Source organism: Lynx rufus, unplaced genomic scaffold (assembly GCF_022079265.1).
Source record: "Lynx rufus isolate CCGP_SWC_20201006 ecotype Redwood Valley unplaced genomic scaffold, mLynRuf1.p SCAF_16, whole genome shotgun sequence".
NCBI classification, from domain to species: domain Eukaryota; kingdom Metazoa; phylum Chordata; class Mammalia; order Carnivora; family Felidae; genus Lynx; species Lynx rufus.
Genome location: NW_025814830.1, coordinates 27,117,747 through 27,141,223, shown reverse-complemented (window position 1 = coordinate 27,141,223; position 23,477 = coordinate 27,117,747). Strand labels below are relative to the sequence as shown.

At 40.9% G+C, this 23,477-nt stretch overlaps 1 protein-coding gene across 6 annotated transcripts in view; it reads right to left on the bottom strand.

Annotated features, from left to right (window-relative positions):
- RBL2 (RB transcriptional corepressor like 2) overlaps window positions 1–8,009 on the bottom strand; it is a 54,410-nt gene extending 46,401 nt beyond the window's left edge. For 2 of the 6 annotated variants that reach the window (XR_006961862.1, XR_006961863.1), the window contains exons 1-3: window positions 7,682–8,008; window positions 5,360–5,490; window positions 2,537–2,737 (exon numbers count right to left, since the gene is read on the bottom strand). Coding sequence is in view for 4 of the 6 variants with exons in the window: in XM_047078409.1 (XP_046934365.1) it covers window positions 2,537–2,737; window positions 5,360–5,490; window positions 7,682–7,921 (572 nt within the window). In the remaining 2 variants the exon portion in view is untranslated. Of the gene's footprint in view, window positions 1–2,536; window positions 2,738–5,359; window positions 5,491–6,167; window positions 6,346–7,681 lie in introns of those variants that run through there. The other 4 variants (XM_047078409.1, XM_047078407.1, XM_047078410.1 and 1 more) reach the window with 4 other exon arrangements.
- Window positions 8,010–23,477: the final 15,468 nt, after the last annotated feature.

The window sequence follows — 23,477 nt, the reverse complement described above, 5'->3', positions numbered from 1 at the left end:
TCCCCCACCGTCCTTACTTATACACACTTGCCTCCCATGTGCCCCAGTCTCTTTATCTGCTGAACAATTAGTCTCCTGGGTAGAGTTTTGTACTTAATTCACCAGTCCGTGGCAAGGATTAAATGTCAGTGCCCTGCTTTTAGAAGTGGCCTCCCTACCCTAGGCACATGATAACTATCCAGTTTTGATGCCTACCAAGATAAAAGTCAAACTTTTTTTTAAACGTTTTTTTCTTAATTTTAGAGAGAGAGTGCGAGAGTTGGGGAAAGGGGCAGAAGGAAAGAGACAGAATCCCAAGCAGGCTCCACACTCAGCACAGAGCCCGATGGGGGTTCCATCTCCCCAACCCTGAGATCACGACCTGAGCCGAAGTCAAGAGTCAGACACTCAACCAACGTGCCTCCCAGACATGCCTCTTTTTTAAATTAATTTATTTAATTATTTTAAAGTCAAGCTTTTTAGCTTAGAACTCAAGCCACTCTCAACAGTGAATCTATGACTTGAGAACCCTAGAACTTGACCTACTGAACCTACTCAGCCAATCGCCTCTTTGCTATTTTCGCGTACACATCCTGTACAAAGAAGGCTCTATCTACATCTCCAAATTCACCCATCAAAATCCTACCCATCGTTCCTTACTTCATGGAACCGTACCTGACTGGCTCACGCCCAGTGGTTTAATTTTGCCTCAGAAGTTGTATATTTTTGTTATCTTTTGCATTTATACATGCCTCCTCTCCACAACTATACTGTAAGCTCTCAAAAGACAGAGGCTATGGGCTTTTTTTTTTTTTTCAATATTTGTGTCCTATATAAAATACCTAACATACTTCACACAGTAAGTTCTCAATAAATACCCAGTGACAAACTTTCAGAGACTGGTATGTGTGGGGTACAGTACAGAGAAGTGGTAAGGGACATGGGTTCTGCAAGCAGACTACCAGTGTCAATAATAGCTCCACACTTACTATGTGACTGTGACCAAATTACTTAACCTCTCAAGGGGTTATGTTCCCCCGCCTGTAACAACAGCATCAACCTTAATATAGTTGTCATAGGGATTCATTCAAGTTATACAGGTTTAAATCTTGGACAGTTCCTGCTCCATAACAATGCTCAGTAAATGGTATACATGATTATTACTATTAGCCAAAAGTACTAATAAAAGTATACAGTATATTTTAAGCTTTTAAAATTAAAATTATCTTACAATTTTCTTAACATTAGGTAATATACATACCCTAATAAATATCAAAGCAAGCACAACCTAAAATCATTTCCTACAACACTCCAAAGAAAGAAGATATTCTATATCTTCCTGTGAATGATCACATCAGCCTTGCTCAGACTTACAACAAAGCATCTATCCAAATTTTATTTAATTGTACATAGTCAACTCCCCCCAAATTACAAGCAAACTGGACCAGCTGCTTCCATAACAGTGGGGTCAACTATCCAAGAAAATACATAGTTTGTTTGATTTTTAAAAGCTGCTCACTTACTAGAAACATCCTTCACAACTTAGGAAAAATTTTTATATTGAAAGAGAAGCACCCATTATTCATTCAATTGTAGTAACTCCTTTCCCCCCACTTTTCTTGTCAACATTTTTCTAGTTCTATCTTAAAAACAATTTCCATTTCTACTTTATGAAAAAGTGTTCATGATAAAGGTAGAGAATGTGTATCCCATGACTGCCTTTATCTATCAGGAAAGATGGAAAACACTGAGCCAGAGTCAGGTTACAGATTTTGAAGACATGATTAGAAAGCACAAATTCATAATGGTTTCTGTCCCCTTATTCTCCCTCCATCCAGTTTGTCTACTCTTGATTAGTTATAAACATCAAAATACATACAGAAGCCAGCTCAGAGGGGATTATCGATTTCTAAGTCGGACACAGAAGTCAAATAAGAGAAATAGTTGATATTATAATATACAGAAAATAATAGTAATAGTCAACATAGCCAATAACAGAAAATTAAGGAGTCAAATTCGATACCCAGGTGGCTAACTGGTGAAAATACATAAGTTCTGACTTTTGCATTTGGGTTGCTTAAATAAAAAGGGAAAGTTTACAGAAACAATAATCCCATACACTTTGCAATATGAAGGAAGCCAAATTCTTTATGGCTCACATACAATGAAAAGCAAGAAATTATTGTTAAAAGAGAGCCATCAGAAAGAAAGATTACTTATGAAATCACATTTGTTTTTTTAAGACTAGCAAAATAAGCTAAGTGACACAAACCGAGGGATCAAAACTGCAGCACAGATTTTAAAAATGTGTAGTCCTGACTAACAAATATAAAAAAAAACATACTGCGGGGCGCCTGGGTGGCTCAGTCAGTTAAACGTCTGACTACAGCTCAGGTCATGATCTCATGGTTCGTGAGTTTGAGCCCCCATCAGGCTCCGGGCCGTGGAGCCTGCTTCGGATTCTGTGTCTCCCTCTCTCTCTGCCCCTCCCCTGTTCTCTCTCTCTCAGAAAATGAATAAAACACTAAAAATTTTTAAAATATGTATATGTATATACCGCTGTTTTCTTCCTCTCTGTTGACGAGGCTGCTCCTCTTGAGGATATTTAAAAATGTCCTGAAAAATGGGTTCATATTTCTTAAAAATTACCGCCGACACAGTGAAGTTTCTTTCTAGTCTCTCAGTACGTTCTCTGAAATGTGGGGGTAGGTTTGCCATGTCTTCCCACTTCTTCATCTTGTGAAAAAATTCAAGTAAGCTGATATTAAAAATAAACAATGAGACATTTTCAAAATTAACACAAAGGGAGAGAACACAAATATAATTAAATCAAATGAACTTGTTAAATTACTTTTAGACAGTGATATAAAATCACAACTCATGCCTCTGACTAGCTTCCTGTCTTACAGATTGGTGAATTTCTCTGATTTTCCTAATCTAGCTTTTTTCTGAGATGACCTGACTTTTTAAATTATGAAATATATAAAAATATAAAACAATCAGCCAGAGTAATGTAACCAAGACTTATGTATCCCACTGCCAGATTTAACAAACATTAACATATTGAATAAATTTTGCCATGTTTGCTTCAGGTACAACAGAAACAGCCAAATTCTCATTTGTACTCCTCCCCAAACCCATGGCCCCCTCTTCTTCCCCAAAGATGACCACCATTCTCAAGTGAGTCCGAATCCTTCCCATCCTTGCTTTTATATACTTACTACTTAATACCCTTACTATATGGCATCTATATGAATCTATACATATACGAATCTATATGTATCTATACATTTGTATCTACACATATATGGATCTATATGTATCCATAAACAGTAAGTAGTATCATCTTTATGTGTGGTTTTAAGATTTTATATTAATAGTATCACACTGTAAGTAGCATTCAGCAACATGCTTTTTCATTCAATGTTTCTGAGATTAACATTAAAATGTACAGATCTAATTCATTAATTTTAATGTTAAAAATATTCCTGCATATGAACTACCATGATTTTTTGCATTTGTTCCCCAACCAGTGCAAATTGAGGTTTCCAATTTTACATTATAACACGAAAAGGCTGTAATGAACACATTCTTGCACCTGTATGTAAGAGCTTCTTTACGGACTAGGCCAAGATGAAGAATTGCCGAGTCAGAGAAGGTGCATCTCCAACTTTACTAGAGACTGCCAAATTTGCCACTCGAGTGGCCGTGCCAATTTATACTCTCACCAATGCACACCAGCAATACAGATTTCCTGTTTCCCTACATAGTGACTAGAGCAGATTTTATCAGCCTTCAAACTTCCCCAATCTGATGAGAATGACAGTTACCTTGTTTTTACTTTGAACTTCCTTATTACCAGTGAGACTGAACTTCTTTACATACATCTATTAGCTATGTGAGTTTTGAGCTTTGTGAAATCATATTCTTTACCCATTTTTTAGGACCCATTGTCAATCATGCAACCATTTGTTAGCCGTTCTCTATATACTTCTGGACACTGATCTTTTGTTATTTATACACATTGTAAATATCTTCTCCCAACATACTCTTCGTTTTTAACCCGTTTTAGTCCATTATGGCAAAAAAGTAAATAATCTGAGCCCAGAGGTAAAATTTATAGATAGAAACTGAGTTTTTGAAATGGAAACACAACTGAAGCCTAGAACTAGATTACTTGCATTAAAATGTTGGATGAATTCAATTTACTATGGTTTATGGTAATTCCATAATTTGACCTTTGCTTCTAAAGTTCCTTGTCTGTCACTTAACTGGATTACTCTGTCTCCACTTTGCTTTTCCGTAATGATTCTACTTTTGCACCTTATTCAAGTCCACTTCTGCAGGTTTGCAGACCAGGTGTTCAACTCTTTATGCACTGCCTCTTGTCCTTAGGCCTAAATATAACTCAGGATGGAGTTCAAGGTTAATAAATAGGCTACAGATAGAATATTACATTTCTTGTTAATTATTTTAATAGTAAGTGATTTTCTAAACCATTAGGTACATAAATTTTGACAGTGGTATTCCCCCTACAAACTGCCAAATATCCTTTTTCCCACCAATCTTTAATAAGCCATAAGAGAAAATTCACCCAAAAGGCACAAATAAATATAATCAATTCAATTACACAACAGATAGAAAAAGCAATTTCTGCCTCTTCTTTAAAACATTATTTGACCCTTTCAGAAACTGATTGTAATAGTGTTGCATATCCCCCCAAGCAGCAAATGGAGAAGTATTTACACATTCCATATATTTATATATAAAGATACAAATCCTGGGCATGTAGTTCTAAGTTTAATACCATATTTTATTTACCTTTACAATTTAGAGTATTCCCTAAAGTTTCTCTAATATCCTTATTTAGAATTCCTCCAATATCACATAATAATAAGTCCTAACCTTTAACACTACTCTTCATACAAACAAGTCTTTTTTTTTTTTTTTGAGTTTATTTATTTATTTTAGAGAGAGTGAGCAGGGAAGGGGCAGAGAGAGAGGGAAAGAGAGCAAGAATCCCAAGAGGCACCACACAGCCCAAGCAGGCCAGCACAGAGCCCGATGTGGGGCTCAAACTCATGAACTGTGAGATCATGACCTGAGCTGAAATCAAGAGTTGGACGCTCGGCTGAGCGAGCCACCCAGGTGCTCCCATACAAGTCTTAATACATTAAAATTTCAATACTTTTCACAAAAGAAGTACAATATAATGGCTACCAACTTAGATGCGGTAAAGGAAAGCCATGACCTAGTCTCTAAATTCAGCACTCTATAGGTACAAAAATGCCCTGGAAATGATAAACAGAGAATTCTATCACTATGATTTTTGACCTTTTACATTTGTCACACTCTACTTTTCCAACTCTGACATAGTTACCTCTGTTCGGAACATCGCAGGATTCTAGTTAAAGATACATAGTTTCCTTCAACAGTCCCTTTGCTTACAGTCGGCACAGATTTTCTGCAAGCCACATATAAGGCACATGCTAACCAGTGAAGATCATTCCCCTGTAAAATAAAGGAATACTGATTTTTACCTAATGAGCTATATATACATTTCAATATGAAAAAACTTTTATGATTAAACAAAGTTTAATTTTTTATGTCTGTGGGAAGCTGTGTTTTCAATGACGGCTCCATCCCGAGTGTTCTCATACTGTGACACTGACATTTTCACACTGGGAGACAGGAATCTGTGTTCTATGCCCTCGTTTTGAACTATCTCAACCGAGGTGCAGATGATGCTAGGTAACTTGTAAGATCATTAAAGGCAATAAAGATTCCACCTGCCTCACTCTCTCAGGACATGTGCTTTGGGGGTCCCCATGTGGGACAAATGAACAGAGAGCCTCAACTTCCTTATCTGAGGGCTGTGAGAATGAAAGCATAGAAAACACAAGAAATCAGAAGATAAAATTCTATAACCGATACTCTGTATTAAACATCATATGAGCTTTATTTTCCACGAGCCTGACATCCTCCATTATTTCACATCATCCCTGACAACAAGCTCCATGAGGGTGGGGGGTTTTAAGTTTTGCTCACTGCCATCTACAACAGTATCTGGCCAAAAAGAGGCGGAAAAAAAATTGATAAATGAATATTCATTCACTTACTGGGTAAACTGAGCTAATCAAACGTGTTTTCAAAAACAATTTACTAACCATTATTAGCCGCTTGCTTACCTAACACTGGACTTCATACAACTTAATCCCATGAGTTGAGACACCTCAACTGAATGGTGATAGTACTTGTTCTATGTAACTTAAAAGATTATCGTGAGGATAAAATAAAAGCTTATTTGGAAGCACTTCTGCCCATAACCAAAGAACCACAGGAACCACTGACCACAGAACCACTAAAAAATAAATAGTAACGTGGCCTGTGCGGCCACATCACCTACGTATAGGAAAGAGCTCTGCAAACTCCGGAGCACAAGCACTGTCCACAAGAGAAACTCCACATTCCCTTATTACACCTGCAAGACAACTCTGCGATGCAGGTACAAAGAATCTCAAATTCACGTATCACAAAATCAAGTGCTGGAGTGGTTAGGTAAATTGTCCAATGTCACCTAGGTCTGTCAAGTTCTATGGACACTAGATTACTAGGCCTGTCCCCCACGCCCCTGCACATATAACTACGGGGGAAGAACTGAAATACAATCCTGTTAAGGCAAGAATACAAAGTAACCTCAGTGAGTCACATGTACTCAGAAACACCCTAATATTATAATTAAAGATACTTTGGTTAGGCCTTCCCAGTTTGAGCCTATCTGCCCTACTCTTTCCACAAACCGTAAAACAGCTTAAGAAAATCATATGGCCTCCAGTTCAACGCCACACACAAGCAAACAGCTGATAAACAATCCCGACTTCCGCGTCACTTCCCATTGGTCCATAAAGGGGAGGTGCCTACAGGGTTGAGCCTCACTGGCTGGAATGGCCATTTTTCTCATCTGCAAGCCCCATCCGAAGAAAGGGACACAACAAGCCGAAATCACAGCGGCTACGGGGTCCTGGGCAATGTCTGGGGTGACCGAAAGGTCCTCAAGGTCGTCGCAGTGCCAGCTTCCTAGGGACAAATGCGGGCGTGTGTCTATATCCAGGGGGGCAGAAAGCCCGTTTCATTTGCCCGAGGGAAAGGAACACAGCTGACACACAAGCACAGCCCGAAACTTAACAACGCGTTTACTCCACGGATGCAATGCCGGGACAAAGGCAGTGGGCACACCAGGAAAAGAACTGAGAGAGAAGCCTAGCGGCCCCGGCGCTAAACGCGGGTTAATCTCCGTGGGAGCACAGCCAAGTCCCCTCCCCTTCTCCTGACGGTCGTAACAACTGCACCTGTTCATTCGGCCGACAAGGTGGTTGTATCTTTGCGATCGTGACCCCGGCACGACCTCGGCCTCGCGATGCCACTTTAGGGCAAGAAATGGCCCCCACTCGGAACCCGAAAGGGAACAGCTGCGAGACGGGGTTCACTTTCTGGGCCGCTAGGAGCCTGCCTTCAGCCAGGTCCCCAGGACTAAGGCGCGCAGGGAGGATCCCCGCCGCCCTCCAGGCTGGGGACCGGAGACCCGGGGCCGGCCCCAGGGTCCCCGCCGGGCGCCCGACCCGGGGAGGGGAGGGGCCCATTCCCGCGGCGGGGCGCGGCGACTAGGCCCGGGAAGCCCCTCGCCTCCTCCCCCGCGGCGCACCTCCAGCGTGTAGCTCTCGCTCATGTTCCGGTAGCTGTCCCAGGCCTCGGCCCGCGCCGCCTCGTCCATGTTGAGGCGGCTGCACAGCTCTTCGAACCGCTGCAGGGTTTGAGGGGCCGGCGAGCGGGCCGGCTGCGCGGCGTCCTCCGCCTCGCCGTCGTCTTCCTCCTCCTCATCCGAGGCTGCCGCCGCCGGAGGAGGAGGCGGGGGCGGCGGCGACTGGTCGCCTCCCGACGGCATAGCGCACCCCTGGGCGGCCGGTCCTCAGGTGAGCTGAGGGCCCGGGCCCGCAGCCATTCAAACCGCGAAGCGCCCGCCCGTCGGCCGTCCGCACGGCGACTGCGCCGCCACCAGGGAAGCTAGACCTCAAGTAGGCACCCGTAGTTCTGAGCACGGCCTGCTGGGAAATGTAGTTCGGGCCGGAAGCCCACGGAGGTCAAAAATCATATTTAAAAAAGAAACTCCTGTAGTGTTCCTTGGGCTAAAATAAAACAGGCTTCGCTACGTTTTAAGTAGGCCCCCATGTTGGGGCCATTCAGCAGGACCGTATTGAAGAGGAAAAAAAAAGGACTCGTGACGATTTAGTGTTCAAGGTGTCTCCAAAATGAATACTCAATATCTGGGTGTTCTTATCTCAAAAATAAGGATAATAGCAAGCGTAATAGCAAGCAAGGGCGGCCTGTCTGCCTAAGTTCAAATTTCAGCATCGCTCCCAATTTCTTGTTCTTTCCTGTGTTTTAATTTTATGTGAGCCTTTCAAATAATTTTTGGATTGCTTAAAAAGCAGTAATTCTTTTATTTCCCAAAGGGCAAATTTATGTTTTCTGTAAGTGATGCATTTGTATTATCCTCAAGTCACCCAAATGGCTTAACTTTATTCCTTTATTTTTATTTTGCTTTCTCTTTCATACCCATAGTAGACTTGAATCACTTATTAACAATCCTTTTTGATTTATAAGTGGGCATAGTATAAAGCATATTTTAAATGTCTATTTATTTATTTTGAGAAGCAGAGAGAGAAATAGAGGTTGAGCAGGGGAGAGGGAGAGAGAGAGAGTCCCAAGCAGGCCCCGTGCTGTCAGTGCAGAGCCCGACTTCAGACTCGATCTCACAAACAGTGAGATCATGACGTGAGCTGAAATCAAGAGTCAGATGCCTAACCAGCCAAGCGCCCCCATGGTATAAAACATTTTTATGTTTGAGGAGCCAATAACACATTGCTGTCTGCTATGGGATCACTTCCTTCTGTCTTCATTGACACTTTGAACCCAGCCACCACACTGTGAAGAAGCCCAGGTCACTTGGAGAAGCCTATTATCAGTGATAGACAAAGCCAGGCGTTAGTTAAAGGGGTAAAACAGATTTTATTCAGACACTATTGACAGTAAGGTAAAGAGCTGAACTCCGTTCCAATCTATGCAGCAGTGACTGGACGATTTAAAGTGCGAATGAAGGAGTAGAGATGGGAGAGAGTGGAGCTGAACCAAAAAATTACAAAGGTTTGGTGAGTGTAAATGTGATCAGGCCAGCTGTAGCTGCCAGCAGGCGATTTACTGAAGTTAGGATTCTTTTTTTCCCTACAGAGACTAGGAGACAGAGGCCCTATATGGCTCTCAGATCATTGAGAAAGACACTTCAAATGGCAAGAGATACATACACATCTGAAAGGGACAGAAGAAGGAGTCACCATTGTAAGCCCTTTTGTGTAAATGCTATAAGAAAAGGGAGGTCTGGGACCTATCGTCAGGTTTTGGCTAGAACAAATGATAAACACTGGTAGCCTCGAGTTTTCTCAGACAGGCATTTTCATGCAGTACTGGAGTCATCCTAGGGCACAGCCTGATGCTACTGGAAGCTATGCTCTAGTGTGGTCATCTCATAGTGTAGAGGTTTGGAGAAAAGTTCTGCCATGTGCAAAGGACCTGAGGCCCCTGGCCTTCAGCCCCAGCCATACTGAATGAGCCGGTGTGAAAGCAGATCCTCCAGCCTTCAGTCAACTGTCCAGCTCATGCTGCACGGAGCAAAGATGAACCTTGCCTCTGATCCCTACCCAGTTCTACCCAATGGCATATTTGTGTGCAAAAGAAATGATTATTATTCTTTCAAGTCACAAAGTTTGAGGATGGCTTGTTATGCAACAATAAGCAAACACCTATGAAATATAAGACATGTACCTATCAATTGTTTCTATTGACTCCTCAATGTTGCACGGGTAACATCCTTACTTATGCTGTGATCTAATAGCCCAATAGAATTTCAAAGATCATAAATAGCAGTCATGTAAAAATAACCTTTATTTTTGCATTGTGTATATGACCTTAAAATACATGACTTAACTGAGAAACTTCGCATAAGCTTTTATGTGACAAAAATGGGTGTGTGTTGGGGCGCCTGAGTGGGTCAGTCAGTTAAGCGATCAACTTCGGCTCAGGTCATGATCTCACAGTTCGTGGGTTCAAGCCCCACGTTGGGCTCTGTGCTGACAGCTCCGAGCCTGGAGCCTTTTTCAGATTCTGTGTCTCCCTCTCTCTCTCTGCCCCTCCCCTGCTCATGCTGTCTCTTTCAAAAATAAATAATAAACATTAAAAATGTTTAAATAATGTGTGTGTGATCTTGAAACTTTTTGATCATGTCCTCCTAAAAGGATTACCTTCTAGCATATTTTAAAGTTGACATATAAGACATTTCATTAAAAGTTTGATCAGGGGCGCCTGGGTGGCTCGGTCGGTTAAGCGTCCGACTTCGGCTCAGGTCATGGTCTCACGGTCTGTGAGTTCGAGCCCCGTGTCAGGCTCTGTGCTGACAGCTCAGAGCCTGGAGCCTGTTTCAGATTCTGTGTCTCCCTCTCTCTCTGCCCCTCCCCTGTTCATGCTCTGTCTCTCTGTCTCAAAAATAAATAAACGTTAAAAAGTTTGACCAGGTGTAATATCAAACATGTAACTATAAACCTTTTAAAATAAAACTGTTACTAATCGTTAAACATATCCAATGGACTGTACATATCACAATAATTTGATACTCACTAGCATCCGCTTTAAAAACACATGAACAAGGGACGCCTGGGTGGCTCAGCTAGTTAAGCATTTGACTCTTAATTTCAGGTCAGGTCATGACCTCACAGTTTGTGAGTTTGAGCCCCACTCTGGGCTCTGCCCTCACTGCATGGAGCAGTTTGGAATTCTCTCTCTCTCTCTCTCTCTCTCTCTCTCTCTCTCTCTCTCTCTCATTCTCTCTGCCCCTCCTCTGCTTGCACACAAACTCTCTCTCTCAAAATAAATAAATAAACATTTAAAAATACATGAACAAAACTTCTCTTTAACAATTAGAAAGTTTATACCATTCTTTTCTCTCCTTTACCTCATATTCCCATCCCAACAAAATTTTATCCTAATATGTTTTGTGCTTGAAAGTTCTTTATTGTTTCTTTCATATTTACTTTTAGGAAGACCATACATACAAATGAACTTTTTCAAGTATCCTTCTGTTTATTCTTTTATGGCAGATTCATTGAGCCATAATTTGCATGCAGTAAAATTTACTCTTGTAAGTGTATACAGTTCTATGAATTTTGACAAATACATATAGTTGTGTTCACCACAATGAAACTATAGAACATTTCCATCACCTGGAAAGTTTCCTACTGCCCCTTTATAGTAAAGCCCTCATCAAGTAGCCCCTAGAAAACACGGACCAATTTTCTGTCCCCATAGATTTTCCTATTTTCCAAAATGTCATGTAAGTGGAATCACACAATAAGTAGCCTTTGAGCCTGACATCTTTCAATTTAGCATACTGTCTTTTAGATTCCTCCAAGTTGTTGCATGTGTTAGTAGTTTGTTCCTTTATTGATAAGTAGTATTCTACTGTATGAATGTCCCCAAGTTTACTTATTCATTCAAAAGTTGAAGACGTCTGAAGACATCTTGGTTGTTTCCATTTGGGGGCGGTTATGAGAAAAGCTACCGTAACATTTATGTAAATGGTTTTGTGTAGCACAAGTTTTTCATGACTCTGGGGTAAATACTTAGGAATGTGCTATGGACAGAATGTTTGTGTTCTTCCCCAATTCATATGCTGAAGTCCTAACCCCCAATGTGATTGTATTTGGAGATAGGGCTTGTAGCCGGTGATTAAGGTTAAATGAGGTTATAAAATGTGTGGCCTTGTAAGAAAGCCACATGCACAGACTGAAGAAAGGCCACGTGAAAAAAGAGGGAGGAGTCAACCTAGCAGACCAAAACGGAATGGTATTACTGGGTTATATGGTACATAGCAAACTGTATAAGAAACTGCCAATTTTTTTTTTTCTAAAGTGGCTCTATCATTTTACATTCCCACCCACACTGAAATTTAAGTTTGGGGATTAAGTGGTACAAACTTCCAGTTACAAAATAAATGAGTCATGGGGATGCAATGTATTGCATGGGCAATATACTCAATAATATTCTAATACCTTTGTATGGTGACAGATGGTCACTAGACATCATGAGGACCCTTTGCTAATGTATAAAATACTGAATCACTACGATGTTCACTTGAAACTGATAGAATATTGTATGTCATTATTCTTACACTGAAAAAAATTTTAACTATATGTCCTATGGTCTGAAGCTAGAAGTGTTGTCTTCCTTTCACATTGAGCGATCAGGTGGCTGTTACTGCAACTGTGGCTTCAACTGTGTTTGCACTGTGTTTACGTGTCTTCAAAAGTGTTCAAAGAACCATGTGTTGGTACCAGCAAAAACCCTTGGTTTTCAGCTTCCAGTCGGGGGTGCTATCTACTCAGGCAAGGCTGAGCCAGCTTTCTATTTCAGCTGGGACGTGAAGAGTCTCATCTGGAGACCTGAGCTAACTAGCATTGTATTCCTGATGAATTCTAGTCAGGTATTTGGGTCCCTTAGGGGCTGCTACTATAAGCCAAGCAGGTCTTCTTCTTTAAACCAACTTTCCCCTTTATGAATGAGAATCTGTCTGCCAAAAACCCAATCCAAGCATAAACTACAAAAACTAGATTGAGGGGCGCCTGAGTGGCTCAGTCGGTTAAGCGTCCAACTGTGGCTCAGGTCATGATCTCTTAGTCCCTGAGTTGGAGCCTCGCGTGGAGCTCTGTGCTGACAACTCAGAACCTGAAGCCTGCTTTGGATTCTGTGTCCCGCCCCCCCCCCCGCCCCTCCCCTACTCGTGCTCTGTCTCGCTCTGTGTCTCAAAAATAAATAAATGTTAAAAAAAAAATAAAAGAAAACTAGATCTGATAAATGGGGAAGCCTCGGCAATCTGGAATACATAAAACCTGTCCTTTTACCCTTCAATAAACGATTATGAACAATTATTGCCTCATGGTGCCTATGAGGCCTGTGGAGTAGGTACTGGGCTACATACCCTCTACTGTTTGTACTGCTGAGTTTTCAAACGCTTTGTTTATTTTCATCTTCCTTCTTGCTTTCAGGTTATAAGATGTTTCTTTTCACTGAGGTCACCATAGGACCTGTTGATAACCCTTGTTCTCCTTTCTTTTAGGTGTGGGGGGGAGGAGTACTTGCAAACAGTAACTGAGGTGGCTGGGAACGTATGTCAAGTTAAGGACAAATAGGCCATGAATGAGGGCCTTGCTTTGAGTGGAGAGCATGGACATTAACTGAGTCAGTTTAAGAAATCAATCCTGACCTGGACACCTGGGTGGCTCAGTCAGTTGAGCATCTGATTTCGACTCAGGTCATGATCTCACAGTTTGTGAGTTCGAGCCCCATGTCAGGCTCTGTACTGACAGAACCTGGAGACTGCTTTGGATTCTGTGTGTGTGTGTGTGTGTGTGTGTGTGTGCGCGCCCCTCCCTCACTTGTGTACTCTCTCTCTCTCTCAAAAATAAATATGTATTTAAAAAAACAAATCGATCATGACCAAAAACGGTCCCCCAAAACCAAAGCAACCTTGAGAAAGAAGAATAAAGTTGGCGCCATCATACTTCCTAATTCCCTATACAAAACAATAGTAATCAAAACAATATAGTATTGGCATAAAAACACACATGGATCGATGTACAAAATAGAAATCCCAGAAATAAATCCACACATCTACGGTCAATTAATTTACAACGAAGGAGCCAAGAATATACACTGGGAGAAAGATAGTCTATTCAATAAATAGTGTTGAGAAAACTGGATGGCTGCATGCAGAATTAAAGTGGATCATGTGTATCTTACATGATACACAAAAATCAACTCAAAATGTATTAAAGACCTGGACATAAGCCCTGAAAACATAAAACTCCTAGAGGAAAACATAGGTAGTAATCACCTCAACTTTGGTCTTGGCAATGATTTTCTGGATTTGTAGCTAAAAGCAAAGGCAACAAAAGCAAAAATAAAAGTAACAAAATAAAACAAAATAGAAAAACCATCAAATTAAAAGTCTCCTGTGTAGCAAAACAAACAAACAAACAAACAAAATGAAAAGGGTACCTAAGGAATGGGAGAAAATATTTGCAAATCATATTCATATATCTGATACGGGATTAACATCCAAAATATATAAAGAACTCATATAATTCAATAGAAACAAACAATTCCAGTAAAAAATAGAGGATCCGAATAGACGTTTTTCCAAAGAGGACATACAAATGGCCAACAAATATATGAAAAGGTGCTCAACATGATTAATCATCAGGGAAATGAAAATCAAAATCACAAGATATCACTGCACACCAGTTAAAATGGCTATTCTCAAAAAGAGAAGAAATAAGTGTTTGCAAGGGTGTAGAGAAAAGGAAACCCTTGTGCACTGTTGGTGGGAACGTAAAATGGTTCAGCTGCTTTGGTAAACAGTAATGGGGGTTCCTCAAAAAAATTAAAAATAGAGCTACCATATGATGAGCAATCCTACTTCTGGGTATTTATCTGAAGGAATTGAAATCAGGATCTTGACGAGATATCTGCACGCCCATGTTCACTGTAGCATTAATTACAATAGCCAAGACATGAAAATAACCTAAGTGTTCATCGATAGATGAATGTATAAAGAAAATGTATATGTACACGTAAGATGGAATATTATTCAGCTGTAAAAAGAAGGAAATCCTGCCATTTGCAACAACATGGATGGCCCTTAAGGGCATTATGCTGAGAGGGCGGAGAAAGACAAGTACTATATAATCTCACTTATATGTGAAATCTGAAAACAAATAAACTCACAAATTAAAGAAAAAACTTGGTGGCTGCAAGAAGCAGCGGGTAGGGAGTGAGCGAAATGGGTGAAGGTGGTCTAAAGATACAAATACCCAGGGGCGCCTGGGTGGCTCAGTCGGTTAAGCATCCGACTTCGGCTCAGGTCACGATCTTGCGGTCCGTGAGTTCGAGCCCCGCGTCGGGCTCTGGGCTGACGGCTCAGAGCCTGGTGCCTGCTTCCGATTCTGTGTCTCCCTCTCTCTCTGCCCCTCCCCCGTTCATGCTGTGTCTCTCTCTGCCTCAAAAATAAATAAAAACGTTAAAAAAATTAAAAAAAAAAGATACAAATACCCAGTTATCAAATAAATAATTCCTGGGGATGCAACGTACATCGTGATGACTATCTTAACAATACTGTATTGTGTATTTGAAAGTTGTTAAGAGAGTAAATCTTAGCAGTTCACGTCACAAGAAAAAAAATGTAACTATGTGCAGTTATGGATGTTAATTAAACTTGCTGTCATAATATACACATATATCAAATCCTTATGTTATGCACCTAAAATAATAGGACGTTGTATGTCAATTATACCTCAATTAAAAAAAAACAGATTTAAAAAGAAATCAATCTTGGGGTGCCTGCGTGGCTAGCCAGTTAAGTGTCTGTCTGTTGATTTTGGCTCAAGTCAGATCTCACGGTTCGTGAATTTGAACCCCAAATCAGGCTCTGCACTGACAATGCGGAGCCTGCCTGGGATTCTTTCTCTGCCCTTTTCTCTACCCCTCCCTGGCTCAAGCTTCCACTCTCTCTCAAAATAAATAAATAAACTTAAAAAAAATCTTTTTTAAAAATCAATCTTCAATGTTCAAAGGTTTTCTTGGGGTCTGATCACTCATTCATTCATTCATTCATTCGTTTATTCACTTAGCCAGGGAGCCTACCATCAATTCTTTCAAATCCTCAACAAATGTTTACTGACCACCTACTATATGTCAAGTATTTTGCTAACAACTGAGGATCCAGTAGTGAATGAGACAAGCATGGTCTCTGTCCTCAAAGAGCTTGTGGTCTCATGGGGGAAACAGACCCAGAACAAACAATTGTCAAGTATAAATATGTTATGAAAAGGAAATTCAGGGAGTTATGGGTGCATCACAGAAGACCTCAGACACGTGTGTGTCTGTGTGTGTTGTGTGCATGCACACGTGCAGGGGTTGGGGTGCTGGTGACTGAATGTTTGGAGGCAGACAAAGGCTTTCCATTCTTCCCTTTCATTTCCCTGAAGAGAAATCTTTATTTTAATTATTTACTTTAAAATTTTAAGTAAAAATTTAAGTAAAAAAAAATTTTTTTTGAGAGAGAGAGAGAGAGTATATGTGCAGGGGAGAGGGGCAGAGAGGGAAACAAAGGGAATCCCAAGCAGGCTCCACACTCAGCATGAAGCCCAGTGTGGGGGCTCAATCCCACGACCCTGGCATCGTGACCTGAGCCAAAATCGAGTCAGATGCTCAACCGACTGAGCCACGCAGGTGCCCCCCTGAAGAGATATCTTTAAAAAAAAGTGTAACTATGTGTGGTTAGGGATGTTAACTAAGCTTATGGTGTTACTCATTCCATAATACGGTAAAACCTTGGTTTGCAAGCATAATTCATTCCAGAAACATGTTTGCAATCCAAAGCACTTGTATATCAAAGCGAATTTCTCCGTAAGAAATAATGGAAACTCAATTGATTCTTTCCACAACCCCAAAATATTCCCATAAGAATGATTACCATACTGTCAGATAATACAAAATAATAAAGAAAATACAAAACATACAGGAAAATAAACAGATTAACCGGCACTTACCTTGGAAAACCTTCGTGGCTGGTGTGAGGGAGACCGGAGAGAGGAGGGTTACCGTGTAGGACGACTTTCACTATCACTAACGGGATCACTGCTATCTGTTGGCTCAGTGGAATCTTTTTCTGCATGGGGGCCATTGTATACGCTCGCACAGATGTTGAGGACGGAACAGTATTAATAAACACTTGTCATTTACTGTACTTAATGTAACTGGCAATAAGGCAGCAGAGGAAAGGGTCTATATCCGCAGGCGGCCTGACCTAGAAGGAAGCCAACAATTCCTAACCTTACTCTTGTATGGAAAAGCAAAGGACCATCCATCGGTGCTTCGAAGTGACAAAAAATACACTACTGCCAGTCGGGGGCACCTTCCAACGTCCTGAAAAATCACTGATTTCTGCCAAACACCATGGCCTGACACATCCGAGCATGGGAAACAATCACCCACAATTCCACAGTGAGTGAGCAAGTGAGAGAGAGAGAGACAGAGACAGAGAGACAGAGAAATAAAAACCATTGGCTCAGTTGTGATCAAGTGACATTTGATGTCAGGCAGTACTTGTATTGTGAGACCTCACTTATTTCTCAGGTTAAAATTTATTAGAAATGTTTGCTTGTTGGGGCGCCTGGGTGGTGCAGTCGGTTAAGCGTCCGACTTCAGCCAGGTCATGATCTCGCGGTCCGTGAGTTCGAGCCCCGCGTCAGGCTCTGGGCTGATGGCTCAGAGCCTGGAGCCTGTTTCCGATTCTGTGTCTCCCTCTCTCTCTGCCCCTCCCCCGTTCATGCTCTGTCTCTCTCTGTCCCAAAAATAAATAAATGTTGAAAAAAAAATTAAAAAAAAAAAAAAAGAAATGTTTGCTTGTCTCATGAAACACTCACAGAACAAGTTACTTGCAATCCAAGGTTTTATTCTATATACATATATCAAATCATAGCTAGAGGAAGGGAAGAAGGGTGGGTTTCTGGTGGAGAAAAAATGCTTACACAAAGAACTTGAATCTGGAAAAGGCATGGGTAGTGCAGGGAATTGCAGGAATATGAATGTGGTTTAAGTGAAAAGATGGAGAAGAAAAGCCATGATGTGTGGATAGAGATGAAGTCAAAGACCTAGAAAAGATTTTTGGACTTGATTCTAAAGGTGAAGCCCAGGGGCTCCTGGGTGGTTCAGTCAGTTAAGCATCTGACTTTGGCTCAGGTCATGATCTCACGGTTCGTGAGTTCCAGCCCTGAGTTGGGCTCTGTGCTGACAGCTCAGAGCTTGCTTTGATCCTCTGTCTCTCTCTCTCTCTCTCTCTGCCCCTCCCTCACTCGCACTTTCTCTCTCTGTCAAAAATAAACATTTGAAAAAAATAAAGGTGAAGCCACTTAAGGTGTTAGGTTAAGGACTGCAGTGACACTCATATATCCCTAAAACTTAGAACAGTATTACAGTGTTGAGCACTTAATAGGTGTTCGATAAATATTAATGAACTTAAACACTTAGCTGGACTTTCAGCCCATTGCTCCCAAGACAAGACTGATCATGCTGATTAGACTGATTTTCTCTGCCATCATTAAAAGTGTAAACCCTTCCAGTAATCTCTCTCTCTCTCCGAGTGACTTCAGCCAGGATGAAATCTCCCTCTCCTCTCCTATCATCTGCCCTTTCGCTGTGCCCTCTGGAACCCTCCTCATGTCCTTGTATCCTCCAGACTTCAAGGCCAGGAGCAGGAGCTGCATCCTGTCAACTTCCCACTGTGCCCACCAGACCCTCACCCTTCATGTCATCGAAGCCATGCCTTAAGCCCACTGTCACCATTTTTCCTGTAGAAAATGATAACGTCATTCTCCCAGTGGATCAGGCCAAAAAACTTTGGAGTTATCCTTGATTCCTTTCTCTCACCTTCTGCATTTAATTCATCTGCAATTTCTGCCAACGCAGTCTTCAATTATTCAAACCTAACCACTCCTCACCTCTTCCATTGCCAATCCTCTGGCCCAAGCTTCCGTCATCTCTTACCAGCATTGTTGCAATTTCCCCCCATCTGATCTCCCTGCTTCTGTCCTTCCTAAATCAATTTCTTCTCAGTATAGAAGCTGGGGTGGTAATTTTACGTGTGTCAGCTTGGCTGGGCCATAGTGCCTCGATACTTGGCCAAACATTATTCATTGATTCTGTGTGGTGTTTATGGATGAGATTTACATTTAAATCAGTGTGCTTTGAGTAAAGCAGATTGCCCTTCATAATCTGGGTGGGACTCATCCAATCAGTTGAGGGCCTGGATAGAATAAAAAGACTGACCTCCCCAAGCAAAAGGGAGTTCTGCTAGAGACAGCCTTTGAACTTTAACCCATTGAAGAAACCATTGGCTATTCCCTAGGTCCTCAACCTGTTGGCCCACCTGCAGATTTTGGACTTTCCAGCGCAAGCATAGTGGTGTCTGGAAAGGGTAGTGATGTCTTACCTTCTTGGATACAGGCTCCCAGGAGCAGGGATGCTGAACAGGGTCTTAGGGACATGGTCTGGCTTTACCTTCTGAAGTTTGTATAGCGGTAGTGATTCTATAACTGTAAATATATTAGAATCTATTGAATTGTATGTGTTTAATAGGTGGATTTATAGTATATAAATATCTCAATAAAGCTTTTTTTTTTTTTTAAAGCTAATAGGAAGCTCTCAGTACATAAGTGAAGCCTGATGACTGTAGGACAGTTTTTTCAACCTTGGGGCTACTGACATTTTGCACCTGATAATTCCTTGCTGTTGGGTGGGAGGTGGGGACCGTCCTATACTCTGTAAGATGTTTAGCAGGACCACTGATACCTACGCAGCAGATGCCAGCGGGACACACACGTACTGTCAAACTGCGACACCAAAAATGCCTCCAGACATTGCCAAATGTCCCCTGAGGAGGAAAAATTGCCCGCCACTGAGAAACACTGTGTGCAGTCATCAAAGGGTGTTATTTGTTGGGGAACTATCCTGAAAATAGTTTTTAAAGTATTTTCTCAGGAAAAAATTAGTCAGAGTCTTCAGCAAATTGTCTTATGATCTCCGGCTGCAAAATAGAAATCTTGGATGCCAGAATTCTGGGAGCCAACTGGGGGAAAATGGCTCAGGGTAATTAGGCTTTAGTATCAGTCACTTAATCCTTTTATTTCCATATGGTACCCACGTCCTTGCCTGTGCCAGGAGCCCCACACCACCCCTGTGCAGAAACAGTTTCCATGTAATAGACCTCGAGACCTCTGTGAAGAGGAGAGAAGGACAGTCAGTGGCGATGAGTGGGGAGGGATCCAAAGACTTTCATTTTTTCCATTAGTAGCTGCTCTTTCATCCTTAGTTATAGATGAATTCAGTGCTGCTAGTTCCTAAATCTTTCCAGGATCCAGAAATGCAACTTGGATTAGTTTTCGTCTTCCCTTTCTTTTTTCTTTTTCTTTTTCTTTTCTCTTTCTTCTTTTTTTTCCTTCTTTTTCACCTTCCTTCCTTCCTTCCTTCCTTCTCCTCGTTCACATCTAATTATCTTCTTTAAGCAATGCATGAATCTGGCAGCATCCCATTCAGTAAACAGAAAGGAGCTCTCGGTTTTCAGCTTTTCTTCCTGCCAATTTGGAATTTAGCTTTTTTGGAGACTTGTCAATTTTCACTGGTCTGCTTCAGTTTCCAAAATTTCACAGTTGTTTTTGTTTTTTCCCCTATTCTCCCTGTAATATGGGTTTGTCTTTTAAAATAATTCCCTTTTTGGCTCAAGTATCGGACTCTTTTTTTTTTTTTAATGTTTATTTTATTTTTTTATTTTTGAGAGAGAGAGACAGAGCATGAGTTGGGCAGGAGCAGAAGAGAGGGACACACAGAATCTGAAGCAGGCTGTAGGCTCTGAGCTGTCAGCACAGAGCCTGATGAGGGGCTTGAACTCACAAACTTTGAGATCATGACCTGGGCCGAAGTCGGGACGCTTAACTGACTGAGCCACCCAGGTGCCCCTCAAGTATTGGACTCTTGATCTCAGCTCAGGTCTTGATATCAAGGTCATGAGTTCAAGCCCCACACTGGGCTCTTTGCTGGGTGTGCAGCCTACTTGAAAAAAAGAGAAAGAAAGAAGGAAAGAAAGAAAGACAGAATTCCCTTTACCACAGTTTAGTGGATTTTTTGAGAATGCAGAATTATATGGATATGTTTAATCCATTCCCTTAACCTAGAAAATGGGAATACAGATTTGTTAATGGCTTGGATACTGGGGATCGGCTGGCGGGGGTGGGAGGTTGTTAAGGATGACACAGATGTTAGATCTGAGCAACTAAAGGTATGGAGAGGAGTGATGAAGAGTCTAGTTTTGGGGGTTCCTGGTGGCTCAGTTTGTTAAGCGTCCAACTTCAGCTCAGGTCATGAGGTCGCGGTTCGTGAGTTCAAGCCCCGATTCGGGCTCTGTGCTGACAGCTCAGAGCCTGGAGCCTGCTTCAGATTCTGTGTCTCCCCCTCTTTCTGCTCCTCCCTTGCTCACGCTCTGTGTCTCTCCGTCTCTCAATAATACTCAATAATAAATAAATGTTAAAAAAATAAAAAAAGAAAATATTCAGTCTTTATTAAGTATGATGTTAGTTGTTGGTTTTTTATAGATGCTCTTTATCAGGTGGGGACAGTTCTCTTCTATCCCCACCCTTTTCATTTGTTTGTTTTTGAATCATAATAGGGTATTGGATTTCACGAAATGTTTTTTTCTGCATCTGTTGAGATAATTATAATTATGTGGTCCCTCCCCCCTGCTTTTTTCTGTTAATAGTACATCGATTGTTTCTTGTATGTTGAACCAATTTTGTAATCCTGGGATAAATCCAACTTGGTCATGGTGTATAATTTTTTTCATATGTTGCTAGATTAAGTTTGCTAGCAATTTGTTGAAAAACTTTGCATTTTACAGTCCTATGGGTTATCGATTGGCAGTTTCCTTGTGGTGTCTTTGGCTTTTGTATCAGGATGATACCGTCCTCATAAAACAAAATGGGGAATATTTGCTCTCCCATTTTTGGAAGAATATGTGATGAATAAGTGCTTTTCCCCCCCTCCTGTCAGAGTGACCACCTCATCCAGGGATTTTATCATGTTTTTCGTCATTGTTGTTATTAGTAATTTAATCTGTTAATTTATTATACTCTTTATCTTATTATAGTCTCTATTTTTTTCAAATTTTTTATTATTCATTTTTGAGAGAGACAGAACACAGTGGGGGAGGGGCAGAGAGAGGGAGACACAGAATCTAAAGCAGGCTCCAGGCTCTGAGCTGATAGCACAGAGCCCGACGCGGGCTCGAACCCATGAACCATGAGACCATGACCCGAGCCGAAGTTGGACACTTAAATGATTGAGCTATCCAGGCGCCCCTCTATTTTTTCTTGATTGTTTCACTAGTTTGTGTCTCAGAATTTGTCATTTCATCCAGGTTTATCTAATTTATTGGCATACAATTATTCATAATGTTCCCTTATGATCCTTTTTATTTCTGGAAGGATGGTAGGAATGTCTGCTTTCATTTTTGAATCTAGTCATTTGATGCTTCTCTTTTTTTACTGGCCAGTCTAGCTGAAGGTTTGTCAATTTTGTGGGTCTTTTAAAAGAACTACCTTTTGGATGTGATACCTTTTTTCTTTTCTTCTTCTTCTTCTTTTTTTTTTTTTTAAAGTAGACTGTATGCCCAGTGTGGAGTCCAGTGAGAGGCTTGAACTCATGACCTGAACTGAGATCAAGAGTCCAAAGATCAAGGGACCTGGGTGGCTAAGTTAGTTGAGCATCTGTCTCTTGATTTTGGCTCAGTTCATGATCCCAGGATCATGGGATCCAGCCCTGTGGCAGGCTCTGCGCTGAGCATGTGCCTTGCTTGGGATTCTCTCACCCCTCTGCCACTCTCCCCTTCTAAATGTCACTCACCTGACTGAGGCACCCAAGTGCACTGAGATTTTTTTCTTAATGTAGACATTTACACTTACAGATTTCCTTTTATGCATCATTTGGGCTGCATCTCATATGTTGTGTATTTGTTTTCACGTATCTCAAAATATTTTCTAACTTCCTTTGAGATTGAGATTTCTAGGACTCATTGGTTATTTAGGAGTGTGTTAACTTGTACATAGTTGTGAATATCCACACTTTCTGACTTCAAACTTCATTCTATTGTGGCTACTTTGTATAATTACATATTTCCAAAATTTGACTTGTTCCATGGTCTATCTTGGAGAATGGTCTTATGTGCCTTAGAAGAATTTTTTTTCCTATTATTTGGTGATGCGTTCAACAAATGCTTCTTAGGTCTAGCTATTTTACTGTGTTGTTCAAATCTTGTTTTCTTGTTGACTGTTTGCCTATTTGTTCTATTGTTATTCAAAGTGGGAAGTTGAAGTCTTCAACTATCATCTAGGAGTTATTTTTCCTTTCAATTTTGTTACTTTTTTGCTGTATGTATTTTATGGCTCTGTTAAGTGCCTATAAAAGTGTTATATTTTCCTGATAGAATGACCCTTAAATCATTATAAAATATTCTCATTCATTTCTAGCAACATTTGTTTTAAAGTTTATCTTTTATGAGTACAGCCACTACAGTTTTTATATTTACTGTTTACATGATATATTATAGATATATCATGCATATTTATGATACAATCTAAGTAATTCATATATATCTAAATAATTCACATTAACTTACATAATTTAGATTACGATCAATGCAGGCATGTCACATCAGCGGAGACACAATATACTAAATAATGCTGGGACAATGCATAATAATTAAGGCACTAAATATTAAAAAAAGCAAA